The sequence below is a fragment of the Phascolarctos cinereus genome, unplaced genomic scaffold (assembly GCF_003287225.1).
Source record: "Phascolarctos cinereus isolate Bilbo 61053 unplaced genomic scaffold, phaCin_HiC Scaffold_2;HRSCAF=192, whole genome shotgun sequence".
Lineage (NCBI taxonomy): Eukaryota > Metazoa > Chordata > Mammalia > Diprotodontia > Phascolarctidae > Phascolarctos > Phascolarctos cinereus.
This window is the reverse complement of record NW_027555625.1, coordinates 293,944,348-293,958,419: the sequence shown is the minus strand read 5'-3', so window position 1 is coordinate 293,958,419 and position 14,072 is coordinate 293,944,348. Positions and strand designations below refer to the sequence as shown.

General features: G+C 34.2%; 1 protein-coding gene across 3 annotated transcripts in view; it reads right to left on the bottom strand.

Moving 5' to 3' along the window:
* GARRE1 (granule associated Rac and RHOG effector 1) overlaps positions 1 to 14,072 on the bottom strand; it is a 117,132-nt gene that overhangs the window by 30,368 nt on the left and 72,692 nt on the right. For all 3 annotated transcript variants that reach the window (XM_020985014.2, XM_020985016.2, XM_020985015.2), the window contains 2 exons: positions 3,191 to 3,397; positions 122 to 262 (listed from right to left, as the gene is read on the bottom strand). In XM_020985014.2, the coding sequence (XP_020840673.1) occupies positions 122 to 262; positions 3,191 to 3,397 (348 nt within the window). The remainder of the gene's footprint in view (positions 1 to 121; positions 263 to 3,190; positions 3,398 to 14,072) is intronic.

The following is a 14,072-nucleotide window of genomic DNA, read 5'->3' as shown; positions in this document are numbered from 1 at the left end:
TATAGATTTGAGCTATATTCTATTACAATTTCATATTAAGACAGTTCAGCTGGTTATGGATAACAACTTCCCTTGAGATAACCATATTTTAAGTCCTCAAAAAAGAAAACAAACAACTAACTTGCAAAGCACTGTCAATTTTCATGTTCAGTTCTTTAAGCTGGTGTTCAGGTATTGCCACACTCTGTGAACAGAAGAGCTGTTGAACTTCAATTCCCGCCAAGCAGCCATCACAGCCTCTTTCTCTCAGTCTAGATGTTGCCTTAAACAAAAATAACAAGTGGTAAGCAAAATATGGTTTTTAATTACCAACGAATATCAACAATCAAACTAAAATTAAGCAAGAAATACTGAAAGAAGCAGTAATACAAAGTTGTAGGGAGTGACTTTTTTATTTGCTAATATGTCCCCAGCTAAACTTTTAGACCTCTGCATCAATGAAACATCTTGAAGAGAATGAAACACCTTTTAGAGTCACTGTTGAAATGCTAGTTCTTCATGTAAATGTAGGCTTATATGCAGCATGGCTTAAGCAAGGAATCTTTTCTTCCTCCCCCCCCTGCTTTAAAGATACAAGGGTTGGGTACTACTGCAGAGTAACCTAAAATTCTAATCACCCTACCACAGAAACAGGAAAGAATGCATATTAAGGCAAAAATAGAAGATTTCATATAGAGATCTTCATCAAAAGTTAATTCCCATTTCTCTAAGAAATCAGTGGGAGTTAAAAAACCCACTCATATTCCAGAGACTCCTTAAGAAATATAACTAGAGATTAAACACACTGAAATTAGTTGATTTTTATTTAGCTAATCTTTAGTAACTTGGTGATCTAAACAATTTCCTGGACATCAATAACCTAGTAATCTCAAGTTGTTTTACTATTACTGGAAATCATAGAATACCATTTAAAATGGAAGTTTGGAGAGAAAAAAACAAGCAGTTTTAATGAAAAAAATCAATTTCTGAAAAAAAAATCAATTTCTGTTAAAGATATTTATAATGAATTCTAAACTCAGAACAAAATACTCAAAGAAATTAATTACTATTGACCATAAGGGTAATCATGCAAGTTAGGAAGTACTCAAAGGTGCTTTGCATAGGAATGTTTACATAGAAGTCACAGACAGTGATCTCATAGAATGGACCTAAGGAAGGACAATATGGCAAAGGTTTAGTGCTTACTTTCCTTTTATAAAATACTAACTCAACAAATAAAGCCAGGAGTTTCTTCTTGAACTTTAATTCTACAGGAAGTTTACTTATTGTCCTACACACTACAGATGCTGTTATCAGCTAGCATCCAGACAGGATTTCCTGTTAAATGACGAACATGCTGGCAAACAAAAGTACCAAAGTAGCAGATAAAAGGTTTCTCAGTCAATTATGAAATGTTAGGGATTGTATGTTACAAAATGATTAAAGGTGATTATTCTATATATAAACAAATTATTTGCTGCAAGTTCAATAGTGTACAACTCAAGATATATAATATTATATGAAACTGTCAAATGTGTACTAGGAAAATAAGCAGCAGCAAATCCTAGGAACGTAAACTTGCCTTGGAAAGATTATTTTCTCCATACAGGAAAGAAAAGAATATCATAAAATCAAATAAGCTTAAGAGTCATTTAAGAGGAAATTCTGTATGGATGCTAGATGTTAGAAGCATATGCAGTGTAAAGGACAAGTAAACTTCCTGTGGAATTAGCACCAAAAAGAGCTCCAGTCTTTGTGCACTGAGCAAATGTTTAACAACTTTAGTGTATCTACTACAACCTCATTTTACAAAAGAGGAAACTCTAGTCCAAAGTCACACAATGATAGTCACCATAATATGTGTACACTTCTTGTGGGGTTTTTCCTTGTTTGTCCCTGAGTACAGTATAGTGTGGTGGAGCTAATGTGCTATAATAAAGAGGCAGAATGTTAAACAAAAAAGGGGCCTCATTACCTAGAACAACCCCTTCATTTTACAAAGAGCAAACTGAAGCGTTAGAGGTCCAGTGATCTGCCAAGAGTCCTGTTAATTTACTGGCTGAGCCAGAGGACTAGTACTTGGGGGTCCCTGAGTAAACTCAGAGCTTTCTCCATCACATATCATATTTTCAGGCCTATGACTGAAAATCTTATCCACAGAGAATAGAATATTTTACTTGTAGTTGAAAAATGTTCATTCTTTTTGTGCCCTCTTATTTCCATACCCAGGCAGCAAATGATTATGAAGTACTTATTATCAAAGGGGCAGATGTATTATGATCCCCTCACTTTCTCCCTTAAGTTTGTTTAATGAGTATTTGATAAGGATCCTTTGAGAAGGATATTAGAAACCCCATAGCCAAATGAGAATCAACTGCTACTACCTCAAATTAGGTGAGGTTTATTGTAGGTAACAGAAGCATAGTTAAATAAAGAAGTCCACATTCTATACAGTCATAAAAATTATAGAACCAAAGAAAGTCAGGATTTGAAAGGACTTTAAAGATCATCTAGCATACCCCTCTCATTTTCCAGATGAGGAAACTAAGGCCCAAAGAAAAGAAGTAATTTAAGTCAAGGTCATAAAACTACTTAGTAGCAGAACTGGAATTTGGTCTTCTGACTCAGTTCAGTGAATATTCTTTACACTAAGCACTGCTGAGGCTGAAGGTCATGGGAGCCCTCAGATAAGGGATCATATTAGGTCATGGGCTTTGACCTCATTTCCCTATATATTTTTTTCTAGTCTGCCTCTTATTCATAAGTCACAGTGTGTAGATGTCAAGATGAATAATACTTGGAATTAGAATTCCAGGAATTAGAGTTCAGTCAGTGTCTGCAGACTTTCTTGATTGAAAAAACATAGCTAAAGACCTAAATAGAAAGTGTATGTGATTTAACTACACTGAAAGGAGGTATGTGCAGAAAAATCCATCTATTCACCTTGTAGTTACAACTGATTTCCTAATGAGTACTTTTTATTCCAATATAAGAACTCATCCAGAAACCCGAGATTGAAGTTACTGGAGATCACAATTTAAATGCCGAAAAAATGAGGTCCAAACAAATTAAATAGTTCTTTCTTGGAGTGGTGACTTGTAAAAGCTCTTTCGGAAGGTAAATTGATAAATATCCCAGAGCACCAGAACAATTCATGTTTAGTAGTCGGGCAATAAGAAGTAAAAAAATTCCCTCTAAATGGCAGCTTTACCTCTGCAGCCCCTCTCCAAGATCTTAATGCATCATCCAGTTCAGTTGTAGGACTTAAGCAAGCTTTCCCATTGCCACTAACATTCTTTCTTTCTTGCACGACTGTTTCAGCAAAGCAGGAGTGAGCCACTGGCTGCACCTTCTGTAATGCCTGGGACAAAAACTGGAAATGAACTTGCATCACTGTCAAGAAACATCGGCCCAGTACCTATGAAAAAAGGAAAAGTGCATTTCAGGGATTTTGGAGTTCTTGGTTTCTGAATCAGTATAGTTCATTTTTACTTATTCTCACACAAACAGGGGATATTAGCGGACTAGATAACCAAACTGACACATGCTCAGAAAATACCTGTTTCTGATTTTAGAAAATATTTTCATACTTAAGAATATTTTCACCCGAGACAAAACCAATTTTTGGGGGTGGGGAGGAAGTGTCATGATCAAGATCATATAACTAATAAATAGCACTAAGCCCCCAAACCCTCTAGGTACTTCTTCCTCAGCTCCACTTCTCCTCTTTGACACACTTTTCAGATTCCTTTTGTGTGTTGTTTTCCCCCATTAGATTGTAAGCTTCTTTAGGACTGGGACTGCCCTATTCATATTTGCATTCCCAGTGCTTAGAATGGTACTTGGCACATTTGTTGTTCAGTCATTTCGGTTGCGTCTGACTCTTCGTGACCCTGTGGACTTCTGTTCATGGGGTTTTCTTGGCAAAGATACTAGAGCGGTTTTTCATTTCCTCCTCCAGTATTTGGAACATGGTGGGTACTTAATAAATATTTCTTGACTGCCTAATTTTACAACATTCATTTTCAATAATTTTGTGGCTTCTCTTTCTACTTACACTGTTGTAAACATTGTGTACATTGTTTTCTTGGCTCTGATTATTTTATTGTGCATCAATTCATGAAAATCTTTCCATGTTTCTCTTTATTCATCATATGCATTGTTTCTTACAGCACAGCAAAATTCCATTCTATTTATGTTCCACAATTCATCTAGCCATTCCCCAACTGACGAGGAACTACTTTTTCCCCAGTTCTTTGTTATCACAAAAGTGCTGTTATGAATATTTTGATGTGTATGGAACTTCCTGAGGTATATGCCTAGCAGTACAATCTTTGGGTCAAAGGATATGGAGATTTTAGCTACTTTATTTGCATAACTGCAAACTGCTTTTCAAAACGGTCGTTATTATTGTATAACTACCGACAATGCATTAGTGTACCTGTCTTGCAACAACCTAATAGTGACCATTTCCATCTTTTGTTCTATTTTGCCAATTTGGTGAATATAAGGTAAGCTTTGAGGTTGTTTTGATTCCATTAATAGTGACTCAGAGAATTCTTTCATACGGTTGCTAATAATTTGCAATTCTTTTGAGAATTGTTTGTACAAGTCCTTTGACCATGTATCTATTAGGGAATGACTTTTAATCTTACATATTTCTGTTAGTTGTCTACATATCTTGGATCCCAAACCCTTATTTTAATCTAATACAAAGTATTTCCCCAGTCTACTGCTTCAGCTCTTACACTAGATGCATTAATTTTGTTTGTGTAAAAGCTTTTCAATTTTTAATTTCACAGACAGCTAGGTGGCCCAGTGAATACAGCATTGGGCCTGGAATCAGGCTGACCCGAGTTCAAATCTATCTTTTAACACTTACTAGATGTGCGACCCTGGACAAGTAATTTAACCTCTAACTGCCTAAATTTCCTCAATTATAAAATGGGGTATTGTAATAACAGCACATACCTCACAGGGTTGTTGGGAGGATTAAATGAGATTTTTTTTTTTTTGTAGATTTGTGTCTGGCACATGATAGATGCTATACACTTTTTATTCACTTCTCCTTCCCTAATCCTTTCATATAATCAAAATAATTTATTATATCTTTATAATTGCCTCTGTACTCTGTGTAATTTTAAAGCATAATAAATAAATATTTCATAGCTGTTCTTTTCTTTTTTTACTTTATTTTTGGATCATTATCACTATACCATCTATATCTCCCACACTCCCTACCTCCCAATAAGGCCCCTTCTTAAAACAAATAAGTATATAGTTAAACAAAACAAATCCACACACTGGCTGTGTCTGAAAACATATGTCACCTTCTGCGATTCTGGTACAGCACTTCTCTGTCAAGAAGTGAGACTCGTGAATCATGACTGATCAGGGCATTGATCATAGTTCCTAATAAGTCTTTCACAGTTGTTTTCCTTAACAATGCAGTCATTGTATAAGTTATTTTCCTTGTTCTGCTCATTTCACTCTCACTCAGTTCATACAGGTCCTCCCAGGTCTCTCTTAATTCATCCCTTTTATAATTTTTTGTTATGCAACAACATTCCATTACATTTATATATCATAACTGTTCAGTCATTCTACATTTGATGGGCACCTTTGGATGCTAATTATAAAGGGAAATAAGAGGGAAAAAAGCCTAGCAGGAAGAAGTTCAGGCTAAAAGATGGAGGTACACGAATATTCATATCAACTACAAAGATCCTATGAAGGAAGATGCTATCCACCTCCAGAGAAGAAATGATATATGGAAGGATCTATTGCATGGTTTCACATATATATTTATGTCAAATGTTGGCCTTCTCTAGTGTGTGGTTAGAAGGAAGGAAGGAAGACAGCTTGGAAATCAAAATATAACTAAATGAATGAATGAATGAAGAAACAAAATAAATATTAACAACAACAACAAAAAGAAAGTAATCATAAGGAAAGAATTCAAATACCAAAGAGCCACAATCAGGATCACAGAAGATTTAGGAGCCACCACCACAAAGAAGCAGAGTAGGCTTAGAACGATATTGCAGAGGCAAAGGATCCAGGTTACAACCAAAAATAACCCATCTCTATGGGGAGCAGAAAATGAACCTTTAACAAAATAGAGGCCTTCTAGGCAGTCCTGATAAAAAGGCCAAAGCTAAGCAGAAAGTGTAACATACCACAAAGCACAGAATTCAAGAGAAGCATAAAAATTTTAACATGAGTAAGAAAAACTGTTTATATTCTTATACAGGGAGATGATTACATGTAGGCCCTAAGAACTTTAACATCAACTATTATCACAAAGGGAGTCTTAATTAGATAGAGCGCCTGGGTGTGATTCTGTTTTGCTGGGATGACTGCAAAAGAATGAAATGGGTGGGAAACAGGAATGTACTGGAAGATAAAGAAAGGGAGGGGAAGAATGGGGCAAAAATTTTCTCCCATAAACAGAGTGAATAAAAAGGAATTTATACAACAGGGAGGGGGCAGTGGGGAGAGACCAGATGACACCTGAACCTCATTCTCATCTGAAATGGTTAAAAGGAGGAAAAATACACATACACACAGAGAAATATATCTCATCCAATAGGCAAATAAGAAGGAAATAGGTTAAAGGAAAAAGGTGGAATAAGAGAGAAGGTAAATTAAAGGAAGTTAATTAATTAAGCAAAACAGACTTTTAAAAAGAAACGGCAAAGGAAAAAAGAGGAGAATAGCTAAGAAAACAGGATAGAGAGCAAAAGACAGTTAGCAATCATAAATGTGAATGAGATGAACTCACCCATAAAATAGAAGAAGACACTAGAATAGATTAAAAACAAGAATCCAAGAATATGCTGTATGTAAGAAACACATTTGAAACAAAAAGGTGTACACAGTTAAAATAAAGGGCTAGAATAGAATCTATTATACTTTAGCTAAAGTAAAAAAAAGATGGAGATAGTAATTATGATCCTAAACATAGCAATGGCAAAAACAGATATAATTAAGAGAGATAAACAGGAAAAATGCATTTTGCTAAAAGGTATCATAGACCATGAATGGATAGCAATACTAAACATAATGCAGATCAAATGGCAAAGCATCTAAATTCTTAAAGGAAAAATTAAGTGAGTTACAGGAAGAAACAGACAGTAAAACTATAACAGTGAGGGACCTCAATTTATCTCTGTTGAACCTAGGTACATCAAATCAAAAAATAAACCAAGAAAAAGTTAAAGAAGTGAATAAAATTTAAGAAAAGTTAGCTATGACGGACCTTTAGAGAATAGCGAATGGGATTAGAAAAGAATATAGAAATTTCTCATTTCTGTATGCCAAATTCACAAAAACTGACCACATCTTAGAACATAAAAAAGAAAAGGAGAAAGAGTAAATGTATCTTTACCAAAGATAATATAATAAAATTATATTCCATAAAGGGCCTTTGAAATATTGATTAAAATTAATTGGAAACTAAATAACTTAATACTAAAGAATTGGTGGGTTAAAGAACAAATCACTGAAACAATCCATACTTTCACTGGAGAAGTAACAAAAATGAGACATTGTAACAAAATTAGTGTAGGATATAGCTAAAGCAGTAGTTGGGGAAATTTACATACCTAAATTTTTTCGCCAATAAAAGAGAGAAAGATAAGATCAACTGCCGGGCATACAATTAAAAAAATTAGAAAGCCAACAGATTAAAAAGTCCCAATTAAATATCAAAATAAAAATCTTTTTTTTTTCTTTTTCTTTTTAGTTAGGCGACTGGGGTTAAGTGAGTTGCCCAGGGTCCCATACCTAGTGCGAAGTGTCTGAGGCTGGATTTGAGCTCAGGTCCTCCTGACTCCAAGGCCAGAGCTCTATTCACTGCGCCACCTAGCTAACCCTCAAAATAAAAATCTTAAAAAATAAAAGGAGAGACTAACAAAAGTGAAAGAAAAACTGCACTGAATTAACAAATAAAACTGGAAGCGGATTTTTTAAGGAAAAAAAACCCCCACAGATAAACCATTAGCTAATCTGATTTTAGAAAAAAGAAAAAAAACAAATTAATAATATCAAAAATGCAAAAGGCGAATTCATAACTAAAGAAGGTAAAATAAAAGCAACTATTAGGAGCTATTTCTTCTAATTATATACCAATAAGGCTGAAAGTCTAAGCAAAATTTATATTTTCAAAAATATAAATTGCCAAGATTAACAGAAAAGGAAATAAATACTTCAATAATCTTATTTTAGAAAAAGAAATTTAACAAACTTCCTAAGGAAAAATACTCTGAGCCAGATAGACTTAGAAATAAATTTTTTAACAAATATTTAAAGAATAATTCATTCCAATACTATATAAACTGCTTGAAAAAATGATATTGAAGGAATCTTATCAAATTATTTCTGTCATAAATATTTGTCTGGACCTAAACCAGGGAGAAGCTAAGCAGAAAAATAAAATTGTAAATTAATTTCCCTAATGGATACTGATCCAAAAATCTTAAATAAAATGCTAGCAAAGAAACTGCAGCAACATATCACAAAGGACATATGACATGACCAGCCCAGATTTATTTACCTAGAATGCAGAGTTGGAAAACTATCAGCATAACTGGCCATATTAATAACAAAACCAACAAAAATCATATGATTATTTCAATAGGTGCAGAAAAAACTTTTGACAAAATATAATACCCATTCCTATTAAAACAATAATAACAACACTGGAAAACACAGAAATAAACAGAGCTTTCCTTAAAATGGGATAAGTAGCATATATCTAAAATCAACAGTAAGCATCCTCTGTAATGGGGATAAACTAGAAGCTTTTCCAATACGATCAGGGGAAAAGCAAGGATGTCCATTATCATCATTACTATTCAATACTGTATTAGATATACTAGCTATAACAATTATACAAGAAAAAGAAAATGGAAGTGTGAAGGGAGCTTAACAGAAGGAATAAGCACAGGCACTAAGGAAACAAAACCATTACTCCATGCAAATGATATGATGGTTTACTTAGAGAACTATAGGGTTATAACTAAAAAAACTAATTGAAATAATTAACTTCACAATGAGATTATAATATAAAATTAACCCACACAAATAAATCATCAGCATTTCTGTATATTACCAATGAAATCCAGCAGGAAGAGATCAAGAAAGAAATTCCATTTTAAATAACTACAGACAGTATAAAATACTTGGGAATCTATCTGCCAAGACATACAGAAACTATATGAACATAATACAAAACATTCTTCACACAAATAAAGGTCTAAATAATTGGAGAAATATTAATTGCTTATAGGTAGGCCAAGACAATAAAAATGATAATACTACTTAATTTATGTAGCTAATGCCATATCAATCAAACTACCAAATGATTATGTTATAGACCTTTTTTTCTTTATAGAAAAATAATACTAAAATTCATCTTGAGGAACAAAAGGTCAAGAGTATCAAGAGTTACAAGGGATAGACTAACATCTCACACCACATGGCAAGATAAGCTCAAAATGGTTATATGATTTAGACATCATAAGTAACATAGGGGCATGGAAGAAATAACCAGTCAGATGGGGAAAAGTTCATGACCAAACAAGAGACAGAGGTGTTCCTACAAAGTAAAACAGATAATTTTGATTACATAAAACTAAAAAGTTTTTAGACAAACAAAAACTAATACAGTTAAAATTATAAAAAAACAAGAAACAGAGGAGAGGAGTTGCAGCAGGGTTCTCTGATAAAGATTTTATTTTTAAAATATATAATTAAATAGTATATATAGTCAAATTTACAATAAAACCAGCCTCCAATTGACAGATAAGGAGGCAGTTTTTAGAGGAAGAAATCAAAGCTATCAAAAGCCATATGAAAAAATGCTCTAAATTACTAACAATTAGAGAAATGCAAATTAAAACAATTTTAAGGTTCCACCTCATACCCATTAGATTGACTAAAATAAAAGAAAAAAGGAAAATAACAAATGCTGAGGAGGATATGGGAAAACAGGTACAATAATGCACAACAGATGGAGCTATGAGTTAATCCAACCAGCCTTTCTGGAAAGTAACTGAAACTATGCCAAAAAAAGTTATTAAATTGTGCATACCTTTTGGCCAGGCAATACTGCTACTAGGCCTATCTCGTAAAGGGATAAAAGAAAAAGGAAAAGGACCCTATATACAAAAATATTAACAGCAGCCCTTTTTGTAGTGGCAAAGAATTGGAAACTAGTATATGAATATGATAGAATACCATGCTGTAAGAAATGATGAAGGGAAGGGTTTCAAAAAAGCCTAGGAGGAGCAGCTAGGTGGCACAGTGGATAGAACACTAGCTCTCAAGTCAGGAGGACCTGAGTTCAAATGCAGCCTCAGACCAAATACTTGACACTAATTAGCTGTATGACTTTGTGCAAGTCACTTAACTCCAAGTGCCTTAAAAAAAAAAAGCCTAGGAAGACTTGTATAACTAAAACAAAGTGAAATGAGTAGAACCAAGAGAACGAATTATGTAGTAACAGCAATAACTGATCAACACAATGACCAACCATAATTCCAAAGGATTAACATTGAAATACCTCCTGATAGAGAGCAAATTGACTCAAGAGTACAAATTGATACATATTTCCTTCTTTCTTTATTATTTTTTGGATATGGCTAATAAAGAAATCTGTTTTATGTGACTATACACAGATATACATATATTTGTAATTTGTTTTGCATATGTATAAATACTTACATTTGTAAAGAGTTTTGTTATCACACCTTCTCAATGGGTGAAGGAGAGAATTTGGGAATGAAAATAAAACTGACATGTAAAAAATTTTTAAAGAAAAAAACTGTATTTTCCAAAGATATGTAACTTGCTCAAAGAACAACGGATAGAAACATGGTAGATGTGAGTAAGTTGCAATACACCGCAGAGCAGGAACTATGAAGGAGAAATATATCATTAAAAGATGTCACTAAAGAAAATTTTAAGTGAATAATAGAATTGAGCTGGTGACAAGGAGAGAGCAAGGGATAACAGAAGGACAGTCCATGTATTACACTGGTATCTTTATGATGTCAAAAGAAAGCTAGGAACATTCCTCTAATATGCTGGGTTGCCCTTACGGAGAATTTATGAAAAGGAACAAAGAAGAGTAGCATAAGATGAATCACATACATTGAATAGGCATGGCTAGATTGGGATCTGAGCTGTGGAAACATCTACATTAATAATAGATCATAGATCCATTTGAACATTTGAGAATACATTTTCAAAGGAAGGAGTCTGATCTGACTCAGTGGAGGGAACAATCATAAAAATGAAATAAATCCAAAATACCTCCTAGGAAAAAAAAAACACAACATAATACCTAAAATGAAATCTTCTCTTAAAATTACACGGGCATACAAGGAATAGAACCCACCTCATAAGGTGGTTTGTGAGGCTCAAAAGAGATAATTATGTTTTGCAACCCTTAAAACTCATGTGTCAGTTATTATTTTTATTGTTAGCTTCAAATATATTTGAAACCGTAAATACAGTATTTGTTCTTTACTTTTCACAAGATGTAGGCATTCCTTTGTGAAGATTTTTTCAAGTAAGTAAACAGTTTTGCATACAGCATTTACCAAACATTTTAGAAAACTCTTTGGATACCCCGTTTTGTTTTGTTTTGTTTTGTTTTGTTGAGGAGGGGAGCATTCTAAAGGGTTAAGCCACTGGAATGATACAAATTCAGACTGGCTGCTTTCACCAAAAATTCCAATGTAATTAAATCATTTCCTTCTCTTCAATCTTTGCTTACAAACTTCAAAACTGGGTTTCCCCACAATATCTACTCAAACTTTGCACCAGTGAAAGATTTTTCATTAAAACCTCATGAAAATTATTTATTACTCCAGTTTATATAATTGTCTGTGTCTTACTAACACATTATAGCTCTTTTTGACAAGATGGCTTATAAAAATACTTGAATATTTTCCCTAGACAAATGATGAATATAATTTCTTTCTGCATTAAGGAAATGCTTTATGAAAATTAGATTACAAAGAGTAAGCACTGGTTAAGGCTACTCTAATGTCCTAAACTAACATTTCAAATATTTGCATACTTTACAGTAGAACAATTTGACTTCCTGCTAATGAAAGTAGTCTAAGGAAATTTTATTTTATTTTTTCCTTATCCAAACAATGCTAATTTACTGTGGGGGGGGGTTTAAGTACAACAATTAGATCAGCCTTTGGTTAATGGGTTGTTTTTTGGCAGCATTTCTGTAGTGATTTCTTTTTAAGTTTTTTTTAAACTTAAAACACCAAAAAATGAGCACTTCCATATACACTGCTTGCTGTTTTAAAAGCATATAAGAAGAAGCAACTAGGTGGTGCAGTGGACAGAGCTCCAGTCTTGAAGTCAGGAGGACCTGAGTTCAAATCTGGCCTCAGACACTTGATACTTACTAGCTGTGTGACCCTGGGCAAGTCACTTAACCTTGATTGCCTCAGCCTCCCTCAAAAAAAGTATGTAATAAGTTCTACATGTTTCACAATTGTTCTTATCTGTACTTCCTACTAAACTTTATGTTTTCTTCTGTGAACTTATAAAAAATTAGAATGCTCCCCCTTTTTCTGCAACATTATTGCTAACTCTTCTTCCTTCCCCCTTTGCCTCCCCAAAATAAAAAATAAGGAGTAGGGGGACTTTTTTTTTTGGTGAGGCAATTGGGGTTAAGTGACTTGTCCAGGGTCACACAGCTAGTGAATATCATGTATCTGCGCCCAAATTTGAATTCAGGTCCTCCTGACTCCAGGGCTGATCTTCTACCCACTGCGCCACCTAGCTGCCCTCAGGGTGGGGGGATTCTCATAATCAATAAGCATATTCGAGCAAAATGAATCCATACAGGGCTAATGTCCAAAAATGTATGTCTCTTTCTGTACCTTGAGTCACTGCTTTGTCAGGAAGTGAGTAACATGATTCATCAGAGGATCCTCTGAAGACCTAGTTGGTCAATGCTTTGATCAAATTTCTTCAGTCTTTCCAAGTTTTTCTTTATAACATTATCGTCCTTGTATAAATGGATTCTCACTGCTTACTTTATTTAGCTTCATTCAGTTCATATTACCCAGGAGTCTCTATAACAGCCTCATTCACTATTTCTTATGGCACAATAATCCATTATACTCATGTCTGACAATTTGTTCAGTTATTCCCCAATTGTCTAAGAGGAAACCTAATGCCATCTCTTAGATTTTAATTCAGTTCTCCCCAGGCCCCTTTTAATTTCTCTTCAGGATTAGGAAGTTCCTCTTAATATTCCTTCCCTATTCCCACTTGCTTCCCTGAATAGTTTGATATATGTCCATACCTCTGTGTGTGTGTGTGTGTGTGTGTGTGTGTGTGTGTGTGTGTGAATGTTCAAACCTCCTTTGTTTCAGATAACAGTGAGGTTCATCTGCTGTCCAATGCTCCCAGCCCTTTCACGTTTGTATATTCCTTTCATGTACATCAGTTATGAGAAGTAGTAAGTTCCCCTCTCATCTTCCTACTTTCTACACTAAAATCTACTCCTTTTACTCTTCATTCTCTTTGTCCTCTTCTGATCATCAGAACAAAATCAATCCACTCCTAGAATCTGTTTTTCTTTCTTTTTTTTTTTACTCACCTAATACCTTCTGATGATATAAAGTTTCTGAAGAGGAATTTGTTTCTTTCCCCGCTACTAGAATGTTAGCACTACATCATCATACTGTCCCTCAAATAAATTTACCTTTCAAGGTTTCTCTAGACTTCTGTATTTGCGTTTCAAAATTCTTACTCATACCACATCACACCTATCAGATTGGCTAATGTGACAAAACAGGAAAATTATAAATGCTGGAGAAGATGTGGGAAAACTGAAACAGTAATGCATTGTCAGTGGAGTTGTGAACTGATCCAATGATTCTGGAGAGCAATTTGGAACTGTGTCCAAAGGGCTATAAAAATGTGCATACCCTTTGACCCAGAAATACCACTTCTAGGGCTGTATCCCAAGAAGATAAAAAAACTGGAAAAAAGACCTATATATACAAAAATATTTACAGTAGTTCTTTTTGTGGTGGCCAAGAATTAGA